We start from the raw sequence: 15,329 nt of genomic DNA, 5'->3' as shown, positions 1-15,329 counted from the left end.
GCAATGACTTAAATGGGGAAATATATACCAATAATGGTAATAAATAGTGCCAACAAATTCCAGATTAAGATTAGGAGAAAAAGGCAACAGAAAATTATTAGCCAATACAAATGTAGTGCTCACTATGTCGTAGGTACTATGGTGGCATTTTACTTGGATTATCTCATATAATCCATGTGGTTCTGTTAGGGACATACTAATTGAGGGTAAGGTATTGGTTCAAGGTTACATAGCCGGTGAGTAATTAAAGAAGTAGGAACTCAAATTCTCATCACTCCCATTCTGGACACCCTGGAGCATGACGGGTTTCAATGCAACTAAACAACTGCAAAAGAAGATAAACGCTGTGCATAAGCAAAAATAGCTTTTTATAGCTATTATTTCACATTAATGATGTCTGAGAAAAAAAATCGATCAGTGACATATGCTCAATAAGACAGGGGAGCAATTATTCAAAGATTTATACATAATTTCCTGTTGTGAACATATTCCAAAAAATTAGCCCCTGACCCCACTGCAGGCCAAGGTCCAGAGTTACTAATTATCTTTTAAACTAAACATAAATGGACTAGTAATTGGGAAGGAAGATATACACCTGAATGTAAAATACGATTTTAGAACTTTGGTTTGTATAACATACATCACTTCATCATGTAGGGAAGGGTATAGGATTATCCCTATTATTTAATGAATTAAATGAAATGAAATGTATTCATTTTGAATGGGAATTATTTTATTACTATATATTATTTTTATTTCAAAGTATTATTTAATTATTCATTTTTATTGTTATATAGTATAAATCGTGGGCTTAATTTTAGGTCATCCCAGTGACCTAAAGTTTTAGGTAACTTGATTAAGAACTTGCTCATATAGCATAGCACAGTTTTCTGCCCCCCTTCCTCTTCCTTTTCCTCTCCTTGCCCCTTCCTCTTTCTTGCCTTCAGTTCCTTCAGTCAACATTCAGATTTTGAGTACTAAAAATGTGTCAAGCAATATGTTAGGCAGTAAGAGATGCCATCAATTCTGCTAATCACTTATATCGATTGAAAACATGTTAGTTATAAATCACATATATCTAAATATGTTCACCTATAAAAAAATGTTATCTATAAGATTAGGAAAATGTTATGATTCCTTTGATTTATTCATTTAATATCCCAATGCAATGTTATATAATGTTATTGCAGAGAGTACACAAACAATACCCTTGTCTTCTGATTACAGCAATTCTGTTCACAAGGTCTCTTAAATCCTTTGAATATCTCTAAATTTAATTTAGGTACACGAGAAGAAAGGGGTTTCTGAAGACAAGAGAATACATTTTTCCCCATGACCCATTTAAATCACACAAAATCCTTCAGTATTTTAGAGCAATAGCTTGTAGCATGAACATGGGCACTGGATGTGTCCAAACAACTTAGTGAAATTCACTAAAGAACAATTTAGTTCTGGACCAAAAAGGGTTATAAACATCTTCCTTAAATTGAACAAATTACCAGCTATCTGTAAAGTATAATGCATTGGCTACTGTTCAAAAGAGCAACACTTAATGCTGACAACACTGCCAAATTCCTCCTTTCCTATATTCCCCTTTTCCTAGAAAAAGTGATTAAAAGACCAATTCCCATGCCAGCTGGTTGCTTAAGAGCATCAAAGGTCCTCTGTCAGGACTCAGAACTTGATATGGCTTAGAAACCACTATGCTAATAGATAACCTCTTCAACGTTATAAATCAAAGCCATATGACCGCATTAAAATTCTATCAGCTAGTATCAATACCCTGTGGTTTATAAAGTACTGTTGACCTACCTCTGGGAGATGGTTAGAATGATACAAAAGTTCTGCTCCGGTTTGGGGCTTATAGCTACTTTTCAAATGAGTTATTTGTCCATAGCAAAGAGCCAGTTCCCTCTACCTCTGTATCTTTATTGATTTGATTTAATTGAAACCTTAGGAGAAAGGAAGAGAAGGCTCATGAGTTGAGATAGAAACAAACAAACAAAAATGTTAGGAGATCACAATAGACATTTTACTGTTTTGAACTGTCCCTCTTATCTGATGATTATGATTGGAAATAGTAAAAAGCCTTAATATATTCATTCCTTAAAATCTTGGATCTTCTTAAAATTACAACTACAACTCAAAATCTTACCACCATACCATTGCATTTCAAACTTTCCCTGCTGAAACCCTCAGTAAGAAATACATCTAAAATCTTGACATAATATAGGCATGCGTGTGTACACATACACACCCATAAAATAAGTTTCATCAAATAGTACTTACCTTTAGTACATCTAATGCCTTCTACTCTACTTAATATATTTACCTTAAGATATACCTTTAGCAAATATCCAGGACATTTCTTCAAAACCCACTAGGAGGGCTGCCTGGGTGACTCAGTGGTTGAACATCTGCCTTCGGCTCAGGGCGTGACCCCAGGATCCTAGGATCGAGTTCCACATCGGGCTCCCTGCATGGGGCCTGCTTCTCCCTCTGCCTGTGTCTATGCCTCTCTCTGTGTCACTCATGAATAAATAAATAAAATATTTTTAAAAATGCTAGTAGTTATATCCTACAATTAAAAGATACTGAGTGATTCCAACGTATGTGTCTTAACCCACTAGAACTTCTGCAGGAATTACTTAAGGCAGAAACTTGGAATATATGGATTCAACAAAAAGTTCTTAGTCACTGTAAATATGCAGATCCAACATAGTACTAAGTATATTATAATCATTAAAATGTGAAACAATTAATAGACTAAAGAACAAAAACATTTACCCCTTCACTTATCCTTCCATGGAGTCATTAATTTAAAAAATAGTAGATGTTAGCCTGATACATGTAAGGTTCTGTGATAAGGCCCTAGAAATCGATGGACAAGAGTCATAGTGCTTATACACCCAGCTGTTCTGTCCATTAAAATTAATACAGCAAAGAATGGAAAGTACATTTTAACAAAACATCAGAAAACTTTTTGCTATTAGCAAATTTCTTCAATATCTCTTAAATGACATTAAATTTTTAGATACAGGGGACTAATTAAAACCCAATTTGATAATGATTATGACCATCTAGGAAAATCCTAAATTTTACTCTCTAATAGTACAGGAAGATCTTGTTCCCACTGGTGTATCTGAAACACATAAAATACCTGACAAAAATGCATGTGGCCCATTTTAAAATTCCCCTTACGAAAGCCAAAAGTCAGATAATATGATACTCCTAGGAAGGAAAGAGCAATAAATTTTATTTTCTCTTTTACGTAGAAAGCGTCAACGACAATCTATGATGGATCAGCAAAACTCTGCAAAGGATGGCATGGATCAGCAAGTCCAACTTCCCTCCCAACTCAGAAATCCTCTCCTGAACATCCATGAGAGAGGGTCATTTCATTAATAAATGGGTTTAAATTCACATCTTTCTTGCAAAAGCATGGGGAAATATACCAAAAGTAGGACTTTATGTTGAGTACTTGTGGCCAGACACCTACACAACGCCCTCTGTAGTACTGTGAAGAAGTAAAAGGGAAGTTGCCACATGACCTAATGCTCAGTTAGGAAGAGGGGGAAAAAAACTCATTAATGAAGTTTCCCTTAGCTCTTCTATGTAAGTCACACGATGTCTGTAATGTTTTAATTTGTCATTTAAATACGATAGGAAAATGATCTGATTTCTGATCAAAAGATTCAAATGCCTTGAGAGACTAATTTCTACAGAGGTCAAATACTAGAATCATGGGCATTGTTATGACCATATACTTCACAAGAAACTGGAAATTTTTATTAGTTTCTCAGGTATTAAGCTACATAAAAGAAAGGTCTTTGATTCCTATTGATTTCAATAGGCAACTCTGTAGGAATTATCTCAGCATTTTGATCCCATAGCCACAAACAGAGTTTAGCCCTCCTTCCCTTTTGCTCAGCCAAAAAAAAAAAAAAAAAAAAAAAGATACAGAATAATTGAATCTTGCCAATATATATTCATCAACCTCTTTATTTTCCCAGCCTTAGCAACCATATTTATCCAAATATTGTTAACCAATGTATATTTAATTAAATATTTACACATGTGGTTTATCATTCTCACCATAATCTGGGCGTGGGAAAATAAATCCATCTTTCTTCTTTGTAATACGCTCCAATGTTGTTATGGTTAAACTTCGATGCATGTCTCCTTCAAAAAGGATTATATCCAGCGCTGGTAAGCAATACTTATGGTGCCACGGGCAAAGCAGTCATTTAATCAAATATAATTAAAATCACTGAAATTATTACCTTTCACTATATATCAATCAGGGTTCCACGAGCAAAACTTAAAACATTCTGGATATTTAAAACAGGGAACGTGATGAAAGAAATTAATTGCAAGATGTGTAGAAAAGCTAAAGGTAATGGTAAGACAACCCAGGCATCAGAAGAGCAGGAAGCCACTACTCCTCCTAAGAGAGAAAGACAAAGAGATGAGAGTGTAAACAGAAGCCCAAGAGGCAGTTATCTGGTAGAAGATGGAAGAAAGAGGTCCCACTGAGGGACGGAGACACTGCTGGACACTGTCCAAAGCAAGGAAGGAAGGGGGAAACACCGTAGAGCCTGACTCATCAAGTCCTCCCTTCTCCCAAAACCACCACCCTCCATTGGGCAACGGCTCAACGTGAAGACAGACGGATGCCCATGGCTGCCTGGGGAGTGCAGGCTCGGGGATTAGCTCCACCATCTATCTCCACTAGCAAAGGGCAGCCGAACGACAAACGTTGGAGTGCGCAATCAGGTCAAGGGCTGTCACAAACAAGACGTGAACATTTCCCTATGCTCTTCAGAAGTCAGGTATTGCAGAACGAACGTATTCCTCATGGAGCTATTTAATTGCAAACCCAATCCATTTAAAATAAGTACTTTATCAACAAGAATGTGTTCAAAGGTTTACACAATCACGTGGGTTTATCAGTTCTTCTATACAAAAAAAGACTGGGCAAAATTAATTTAGCTAGAAAACTCTAAAATACTACATTGTCCTATAATATAACAAATGATCATGTATTAATACGCCAAGTAATAAGTCACACTAATTGAAGAGCTTTGCAAATCACTACAGGTAACAGAGTAGCGTTTTATTCTGTATTCCAGAACACATTTTTTTCCAAATGACTCAGTAAGATAATCTATCTCCCCTTCTTTTTTTAAAGAAGGGGGGAAAAAAACTCAGAATTTGGAAAATATTTGTCCAAAACTACTGAATAAGCACACAAGTCTTTAAATAATGCCTTGATGTTCTAAATTGAAAATGCCTATATAGTTAAACAATGTATTTGAAATATGTAGTGCATCAATGTGTAGGAATGACTCAACAGACAATCTGAGACAATCCAATGATATTCCAAAGTACAGCACAATTGATTTCTTCTGCTATAGGTAATTCTGCATTTCCATAAAAAAAATCCTTTACTTTCTTACATCCAATAACAGGCATTTCAAAACAAAACTAATGTAGTCTAATCAAAAGGCAAATGTGTAGGACAAATAGTTCTGAGAAGTGATAAATACTCATCATATCCACCTGTAAATCTACTTGTGACAGTTCTGTGGCTTCCAATGAAAATGTCTTCTGCAGAAATGGGCTCTATGTTCCCTGTTGTAAGCAAAAATCGTCCCTCTTATTACAACAGCATACTGGGATCTCATATATAACTTCCATTCAAACCTACTGTATTAAAATGACAGAGTTGTGTTCAACTTTGCTAAGGTAAAAGAAGATATCACATTTAAGAAAAGAAACTCTCTTCCTTTCTTTGATTAAAGTATGACAAGCAGAGAATAGGATATTTTGAATTCATATCAGGAAGGCGGCTTAAAATGTACAAAATTCATACAGAAGAGCTGAAGTAGAAACAGATTGAAAGAATTAGCTTAAAAATGACATGTGTTTAAGAAATGTTCAGTCACTAGGAGGATATAAATGGGGATGTTCCCTGTATTGTTTCCAAAGAATATTAAACATTTTGGACATGTTAACATAACTGTGTTTGTTCATCTGGTGAGAATTAAACAACTGACTCACGTGAAAGTGACTGCAAAACTACATTTCAAAAGTCTTCTGAAATTTATGTATTGATCCAGAGCATTATTATGGAGAATCCATTGATTCTCCAGGTCTAGGAACAGAGGCTCCTGAAATGTGACCAATGTGGTTCTAGCATCTTCAGTTCTTTGCTCTGTCACCCCATGAGACGTTAACTCCTATCCTCCATGTACTACAAGATGTAGTTTGAAGACCGGAGAAAAAAGTAATTTCTCCTTAGGCAGATTAACAAATTTTGTTAGGCACAAAATAGTAACACACATTAGACACAGCAACTGAGGTCAGTACTTGGTAAGTCTATGAAAATATTGTGTTTGTAGCAAATTACAACGTATTCTAAGACATACATGCATGTATTGAAATCCAAAGTTTAGTGATAGGGCTACCAAATGTCCTAAGTTGCACAGAGGCAGCATTAGATAATAGCTCAAGTCAATCCTTCAGAGATTTATCAGGGAGGAACATTATTAGGAGTAAGGGAATTTCTGACACTTAATAAATTGCTTTACTGGCTTGAAAGGCAAAATTGAAATAATAGGAATGCTGCAATTACTAAGAGGAATTCCACTGTAAGTCCACGATTTAAACTAAACAGAGAAGATGATTTATAAAATGATAGATACAGTCAGCAGATCACAGAATGAGTTCCCTGTTGTACTATAATGCCACTTAAGGAAAGTTTTGTTTTTCTTGATTTTTTTTTTCCTCTGAAACAGACATTCTGGCATTTTGGAGATAGAAATGTATCATTTGACCTTTAAACTTCTATTTCATTAATGTAACCACAAGCAACAGAGTCACTGACTGACATGTTTGCACTTTCAGGCCTTTAGCTCTTAAAGTTATTTGATAACTGTTATACTACTATTTGTTCTTTATTAGAGACACTTTGAGGAACGCATTACATTAAAAATAGAGCATAGTGGGTAAATCTTAATAAGTGATATCACGCAATTCAGTAAAGTGTTCTTTCGAGTACCAGGTTTTTGTACTTTGATGGGAGGGGTTGTATGTTTGAGGGTAAATTTTGTTTTGTTTTGTTTCCTAATGAATTCGGGAATAACATCAAATATGATTCTAAAGTCTCTAATGTAAACACATAAAATATGAGTGACATTACTCTTGATGAAAAATACGGCACCTGATTTACACACTCAATTAGTCCTTAAGCTCTATCTGTATCGGTCTACGAACAGAGCAAATGCCAGATGCAGAAGCATCAAGAAAAATAACTGATAGGATTCCACCATTGTTAACAGAGAGTTTCTTATAAATGCATACGTTAAGATAGTTTAAAAACCTATGGACAGTATAAAAAGGTAAAGAGGTGGGATACTCCCTAGAGAATTTACAGAATTACTATAAACAAATTACTTTGGGTAAAAAGTAACGCAGATCAGACTTCTGTTTCATATGGCAAAAAATCATTGTTTACTAAAAACAAATGAATGAATGAATGAATGAATGAACACTGTAGTTGGTACAAACATCACTTAGAAGAGACAGAGATTTTATTCTATTTAAAAAGTTTAAGAGTCCAAAGTTCCCTAATTAAGATATCATAGAAGTCAGCATAGAGCCTGTCAATGGATGTGCTCCAGTGTATACAAGTAAACAAGGACTGCGCCCAGAGCAGCAACGCCGGAAAGGTATTGCCCCCACCAGCTGGAGAAGCTTCACTGTTGTAAGCAATGAGAGAACTAATAAGCCCAGGTCTCTGAGAAGCAGGATGTGGCTCCACATAGATTTTAATTAGCTATATAGCACGTATTAGATTCGTTAGAAGGCAAACGCCAAGACAGATCATCCAAAGGCAAGGAGTCCATCAGACCCTTTGGGCTGAAAGTGTTCATGCCCGTTACCAATAAGCCACAGGCTGCCACACACACATAGACTGCAGCTCCCATGATACGTGTTTGCAGCCTCTACGGGTAGGGCTGGCTTCACGCTTTCCACTGTGGTTCAAACTTCCAAAACAAACTTAATATAAAGAACATACGTGTGGGTTTTATTCGTATCCTCATGTCACATAGAGTTCATAGCTTTTACCAGCAATGAAAAGGTGTGTTACTAAGTCATAACAAATCATGGGTTACTTTTGTATACGTTCAGTGGCATTTTGTGTTTCCAGCAGCAAAGATAACGTATTATAAAAGCATATGAGTTATTAGTGTGTATCAGAAATTATAATAGCATTCCACACGAATCTGTCCTAAGCATGTTTCAGAAGGTGTAAAACCTACACCACACCCAGATCCCAGATCATTAGACTTAAGATATGTTGCACAATTCAAACAGAAACATGTCCCACTCTCTGTCACCTAGGACATGCCGTGTATACTGATTTTGTGCATCCACACTTACAAGGCAACTACCACCCAGTGGAGAGAAAGAAGATCTTTCAGGGAGATCTGGAGTGTACGTCAGTTGGGGGTGTCAGGGGGAGAAGGTAGGGCGACCGGCAACGAAGGAATGAGAGTGTTTAGCCTTGTTTAGATCTAAGCAGCGCTGATCATCAATTGGTATTTTCACAAGAGGAGAAAAAACAAAAATACGTTTCCAGAAGCTCACTCTGCGGTGTTGCTTAGGGGTAGGATCAGGCTGTGGATGCTCATTAATGACAAAACATTTCAGTGCTCAAGCTTAGGGGGAAAAGAAGGGAGGAAGAGAGAGTGAGAAAAGAAGTAAGACTGAATATGGAAGGAGAGGAGGAAGAAGGGACGGAGAGAAAGAGGGACCCCGTGTACACACGTGCGAGTGACAGCGTGTGGAACAGCGAAGGAGAACGTGGATATGAAAGTGGCTGTTGGAGCATGGAAGTGCCAGTGTGTGTGAGGGTGCGAAACAGTATGTGAGCGAGTGTGTTTAAGGGGGAGAGATTTGTGAGTGTGAGAGAAAGGGACTGGAAGGGCTCGGAGGGAACCTGCGGGTGTCTGTGACAGGGATGGGAAGGGGTACGGGGAGGGGGGAGATGGGGAATGGGACTCAAAAGGGGGGAGAATAGGGACATCCACATGGGAAGAAAAAGAAGAGTGAAGGAAAGGCGGTTACATGGCATCAGAAATGGGAGTGCTGAAGACAAGCAGGAAGAAAACAGAAAGGGGAAGACTGCAGAGAAAACAGAAAAAAAAAAGGATGGGAAGAGGCAAGAGAGGACAGGGGAGTAAGAAGGAAGGGAGGGAAACTGGAAGAAGAAAAGGGGGGAAGGAATTAAAAAAAAGGAGAGAGAGGGGGAGAGAGGGAGAGGAGAAAAGCATCAGCGGAAAGCAAGCAAGCTCAAGGGGCAGAGAATTGAGCCTGAGTGTCCAAGGGAAAGGGAAAAATAAACGGGAGCAGGGAGCCAGCAGTTTGAAAAAGTGGCTCAGCCGAGAGTTTAAAAAAAAAAAAAAAAAAAAAAAAAGGAAAGCGGCCTGATAAACTTGTCAGACTCCCCGACGGCGAGGCGCGGACCCCGGGAGCCGGCACCGGAGCCGCACCTGCCCCTCCCGGGGCTCCCGCCTCACTCCCCCCCGGGCCACCTGGCGTCCCCGCAAAGTGCGTCCGCATCGCGCGCGCCCAGCCTGCACCTGCCCCGGCCCCTGCCCCAGCCCCTGCCCCGGCCCCGGCCCCTGCCCCTGCCCCAGCCCCTGCCCCAGCGGCCGGCAGCCCGGCGCGACCAGCACCTGGATCAGGATGCTGATGGGGCTCGGCATCCGTGTCATCACTTAGTGCAAAGAAAAAAGAGAAAAAGAAAAAAGGAAAAAGAAAAAGGCAAGAAGGGCGGAAAGCGAGGCACACACACACACAAGTCCGAGCAGCACGCCGCTCCTCCTACCTAAGCACCGCCGTGTCCCCTTTTCTGACCATCATGTTGTCCACGGCCGCCCAGGGGAAGTCCACGCTCTGTCCGGCCGGGAGGCAGGAGGGCAGCAGGCAGCACAGGCTGAGCAGCACCGCCGCCAGCCACTGGTTCGAGCAACAAGCGCCCTGCACCAACAGCATCATGTCCATCCCTGCTAGGGCTGCTCACTCTCCAGCAGCTCTCCGCTCGCGCTCCCCACCCCCTGCTGCTGGCGAGGCTTCCCGGGAACCAGGCGGCGCGCCACAGGATTTTTCTCTTTTTCCCCCCCTCTCTCTTTCTTTTTTTTTCTTTTTTTTTTTTTTTTTTGTGCAGTTGTTTTTTTTTTTTTTTTTTGGAGGGGGGGAGCGCGATGGGGTGGGGGTGGTGGGTGGGTAGCTTGCTTCCCTGTTTCTTGCTTTCTTGCTTGCTTGCTTTCTTTTTTTTTTTTTTTTTCTTGTTCCTTTCCCCCTGTAGTTGTTGGCTGTTGTTTCTCCTCTTTTGGCCTCCCCTCCTCCTCCTCCTCCCCTCCTCCTCCTCCTCCTCCTCCTCGCGGGCCCTCCCTCCCTCCCTCCCACCCCCTGGCACCGCGCTACAGCTCCTCCCGGCCGCGTCCGGAGCGAGTCTGGGGCTCGGGCGGCTCGCACACCATCTAGCGAGGGAGGAGGCGCGGCGGCGGCGGCGGCGGAGGCAGGGCGAGCGGCGGCGGCTGCAGTCGCGGCGGCGGCCCAGGCACGGGCACGGGCACAGGCACAGGCACAGGCACAGGCACAGGCACAGGCACAGGCAGCGCGCGGCGCGGCGCGGCGGCGCTCGGCGGCCCCCGGGCTCACGCGCGTTGCCAAGCGGCCGTTGCCTAGCAACCGCGCGCGGGGACTGGGGCTGCAGCGGGGCGCGCGGGGGGGAGGGGAGGGGGGAGGAGGGATGAAGGGATAAAAAAAAAGAAAGAAAAAAAAAAGAAAAGGAAAAGAGAAGAAAACAACAACAACAACACGCCCAACCACCCCAGGGGCGGGCGGCCCGTGATGCCCGGGGCGGGCCCGCGGGGCTCCCCGTGAGGTGTCGCTGGAAAAGTCCCCGCGCCCGCGCCCGCGCCCGCGCCGCGCGGGGGGGAGGGGGGAGGGGAGCGGACGGGCGCCCCGCGCTCCCCGTCGGGGGCGCTTTACCTCCCGAGACACCGTAACTTTCAAGTCCTCCAACTTGCCGCCGGCGCCATCATGACGCCGGGGGCTGGCGGGGACTCGGCCGACCCGCTGCCGCTCTACCTCGTTTGGGAAACCAGGTAGGGACGGCGGCGCGGCGGAGGATGCTCGACGGCCGCGAGCGGGCGCGGGTGCGCGTGCGCGTGCGGGTGCGCGTGCGGGTGCGCGTGCGCGGGGCCCCGCGGCGGAGACGCGGGCGCGGGAGGCGCCCCGACCCGGGCGGCGCGCGTGCGCGTGTGAGCGCGCGGGCCTCGGGGGCGGAGGGAGGGCGTGTGCGTGCCTGCGCGGGCGTGCGGGCGTGCATGCGCATGCGCGGGCACGGTGCGCGGGCGCGCGCGGCGCGCAGGCGCGCGGGGGGCGGAGGGACGCGGCCGGGCCGGGGCTGTAATCAGGCGCTCTAATTGTTTAGAGACGCGCTGCCCCGTTACGTAAGCGGCCCCTTAACCCCGTGCGCGCCCACCGGGCGTAGAGAGCCGCGCTCGGAGCGCGGGCAGGGCCGGCGGCTTCGGTGGAACGACTCCCACGGCTGCACTTGGGTTTCTTTTTCTTTATTTTTTTTTTCAAGAGCCCCCAAAGCAGGTGGGACAGTTTTTCCAGCTCGGCGGCGCGGAGCGGCTCCCGCTGCAGCCTCCGGGCCGGGCCCCCCCTCCGCCGACCCCTTCCCCGCACCCTCCTCCCCTCCACCCTGCTTCTTTTTTTTTTCTTTTTTCCCTTTTTTCCTTTTTTCTTTTTTCTTTTTTTTTTCCGTTTTCCTTTTTTCTTTTTTCTTTTTTCCCTTTTTTTCTTTTTTTCTTTTTTCCTTTTTTCTTTTTTTTTCCTTTTTTCCTTTTTTTTCTTTTCCTTTTTTTTTTATTGGAGTTCAATTTGCCAACATACAGCATAACACCCAGTGCTCATCCCATCAATTGCCCCCACCTCCCCCCCGTTCATCCACCCTGCTTCTCAAACTATCGTTTCCAGATTGCAGAACCTTCAGCTCTTCCGGGCCATTTGCGGATCAATGCGGGAACCGAGGCTGGAGTCGATGGCAGTTACGCCAATCAGTGTTGCTCAGGAGTTGGGGAAGCGCAGCGAGGAAGTGGAGGGAAACAAGTAATCAAAAAAAAAAAAAAAAAAAAAAAGGCTCGGGAGCCCTGGGGGGCTCAGTGGTTGAGCGCCTGCCTTCGGCCCAGGGTGTGATCTTGGGGTCCCCGGGATCGAGTCCCAAGTGGGGCTCCCTGCATGGAGCCTGCTTCTCCCTCTGCCTCTCTCTCTCTCTATCTCTCATGAATAAATGAATAAAATGTTTAAAAAAAAATAGTCTCGCCCCCCACCCCGCCCCCTCCACCCCCTGCAGCCCTGGCCCCTCCACCCCCCTTAGGCAGTCTCTCGACGCTTTCTTCGCCTTCCTCCCCCGGGGTTAATGGGTACAGCAGAGCCGCCCGTCCCTGACCCGCTCCCCCGAAGGGCCAGCGGGACCCCCGGCCCAGCGCGCGGAAGCAGGGTCTCCGCGGGGTCAGCATCCCGCGGCCTCCCCGGACCGGGCTCGCGACCGGGCGGGGGGGGGGGCTTCGCCTGGCGCTGTGGGTGCTCCGGGTGACTGCATCGCCGGGACCGAGGGTGTGTGGGGGGGCACGGGGACAGGCAGGTGCTCCCGCCACCTGGCCACCTGTGAGCGCCCGCACCGGCTGCGCCGAGGGTCCCTAACCGGCGTCTCCCGCCCGCGGGCCCGCCGCTCCCCCAGTCGCTTGCAGCGCGGAGCTGCCGCTGCTGTGGGTCTTCACGCAGGAACCCCCCAAACCCGGCTCGGAAACGGAGAGCGCAGTAGTGTTCAGCCGCGTTCCGAGACATCAATAAAATGTTAGTCATTTGCAGATGAATGAAAACATTTTCTTTAGCGTCTGGCATGCCAGGGAAATAATTGTCAAATGACAGACTCTTGCTAATATTGATGCCAAATACCTAGATAACACTGTCATCTTGTTAACTGCGTTCTCTCTCTCTCTCTCTCTCTCTCTCTCTCTCTCTCTCGCCTGGTACACGGATGGATAAAGCTTAAAATTATCTAGGGCAAGCGGGAGATGAGAAGAACCAGCGTGTCACATGCACGGGCAAAAAAAAAAAAAAAAAAACAACTATGCAATATATTATTTCATATTTTCTCTAGAAATTATCTAGATCCCATTGAAGAGGAGCAGAAGGCACAGCTTCCGGCATTGTGACTCAGTTTAGTGCTATTTTATGCAGGGATGGGATGCCAGCGTTTTCTAGTACAAGCTATGAAAAGCATCCTTTTGTAACTGCTGTTTCCCAGAGATCTGACATCTTCCTGGGGGGTGTGGGTGGGGGGAGGCTGGGGGGTGGAGGGAGAATTTCTGCGACCAGGGATGGAGCTGTGCAGCAGTTTTAATATGTACAACAACCCTTCGGGCTTGTAAAAGGAAACTGGAACCACTTCTATTTAAAGGCAAAGAGTTGATTTTCTTTATTCCTAGTTTTTATCTCAACTGCCATTCACTGATCACAAAGCACTTAAGTCTCCCAAAACCCATCCAAAGGAAGCAATAACTAAACCTAGTCTAGATGCATGGACTACTGGGAAGGTTATTTTCCCATACATCAGGCAGCCCCTATTACCAGGTGTACGTTTGGTGTCCTTCTGACGAGGGAGGAATGTGATTTTAAGAGCACCTAGGACTTTCTTTTCATTCTTTCTAAGGGCATATTTCGGAGACGATCTTACAAGGTTCCCAGTATTTGCTTTTGCAGTCCTACATTTCTTCCAAGCAGACACTTCCATTCTGGCACTCTTGGCTGCTTCTGAGGGAAAAAACAAATAACAAAATGAAAGAAAGAAAACCTCCCAGCTCAGATAGCACCTGGTTCCTTAGAAGAATTTTTTTTTTTTTTTTTTTTTTTTTTAAATATCAAGAAAAGGTAACAGCATTGCTCGAACTTCTTCCACGGGCAGGGTTGGAGTGGTTAGAGCAGGATGTAGGATAGTCACTTGGTCAGAGTCTTTAAGACCTGACTTTGGAAGGAATTGCTGCTTCCTTTTGAATCACGTACATTTATTTTATTTTCAAAGCTCGACTTCTGATATTCCGAGAAATGTGCAACTAATTTGAGTTCCTTGGGAAGGAGAAGGCGGAGCCCTAATGTGTGTGTGTTAACTATGTCATTATCCAGAGAGGTTTACATCTCGGCTTTTCATCCCCTGAGACCTCAGAGGTCTTGGAAGGGTGTTATAAGGAAGTTTTTTACGCTTTCGTCGTTTAATAAGCTTTATTTTTACAGTGTGAGATTCATCTTAGAAAAAAAAAATAGAATGTAAAGTCACATTTGTTTTCTGATGATGAGTGAGCAGACCCAGATCCATGTTTCATGATATTTCCGTCTAGGCATGAGAAATTTTAGGCAAGACAGGTCCCAGGACCTAATGGAAGCAGCTAATGAGAGCACTTTGTAATCCCTGAGAGTTGGTCAGGTAGCCCTTATAAACAGGACATATGAATAATAGCTCTCTAACTTGGGCCATAATTGATTCTCTATTTGAATTAAGCTGGTTTAGGTCTGGAACACGTTGCCAACTTAAATGACCTATCTCTATAGTAATGATTTGCGGGTCGCTGTGAGAACTCACAAAGCTCCAGAATCTGGTTGGGGGCAGGAAAATATCCCCGTAGAGAAAAGTTTCTCAAGGTAGACACCCGTGACATTTCGGGACAGGTAATTTGCTGTGGGGATTGCCCTGAGCATTGGAAAATGTGTAGCAGCATCCCAGGCCTCTTCTCATCAAATGTCAATGGCACTAGGAACTAACTTAAATCTTTGTGTTCTTTAAATAGCGACAGCCACAGAGTACGCACTCAGGAAATGGCTATTGAATACAGGAAAGGAAAAAAAAAAAAAACAAAAAAAACAACAAAGCCATTTCACTGTTGACTCTATGTAAAAGTCATACGTTAATTTATTCACTTACGCATTTTTATCACCTTACCTATTAAATGTAAATGTTAAGCAAAGAGATAAGAAGTGGGTTTGAGGAGGGCTGTAAGAATACCTATGCTACTTTCAAAGCTCTTGAAGCCATTCCCATAGAATGGTCCTGAAACTTTCACCTAAGTACTTCCACCACAGTGAAGTCGTACAATAAAGGTGGGTGGAAATTATTTTTAAAGTGTTGACATTTTTATCATTTTCACTTGTAAGGTAATGAGTACAGCTCAAACTATCATATATTTTGC

The 15,329-nt window shown here is 43.9% G+C and overlaps 1 protein-coding gene across 1 annotated transcript in view; it reads right to left on the bottom strand.

Moving 5' to 3' along the window:
• Positions 1 to 10,481, bottom strand: part of NEGR1 (neuronal growth regulator 1) — an 809,911-nt gene extending 799,430 nt beyond the window's left edge. Inside the window, exon 1 of the mRNA XM_026018093.2 lies at positions 9,899 to 10,481. Coding sequence (XP_025873878.1) covers positions 9,899 to 10,074 — 176 coding nt within the window. The 5' untranslated portion in view covers positions 10,075 to 10,481. The remainder of the gene's footprint in view (positions 1 to 9,898) is intronic.
• Between the last annotated feature and the right edge of the window lie 4,848 nt (positions 10,482 to 15,329).

This window comes from Vulpes vulpes, chromosome 3, assembly GCF_048418805.1.
Source record: "Vulpes vulpes isolate BD-2025 chromosome 3, VulVul3, whole genome shotgun sequence".
NCBI lineage: Eukaryota > Metazoa > Chordata > Mammalia > Carnivora > Canidae > Vulpes > Vulpes vulpes.
This window is presented reverse-complemented; position numbering and strand designations above follow the sequence as displayed.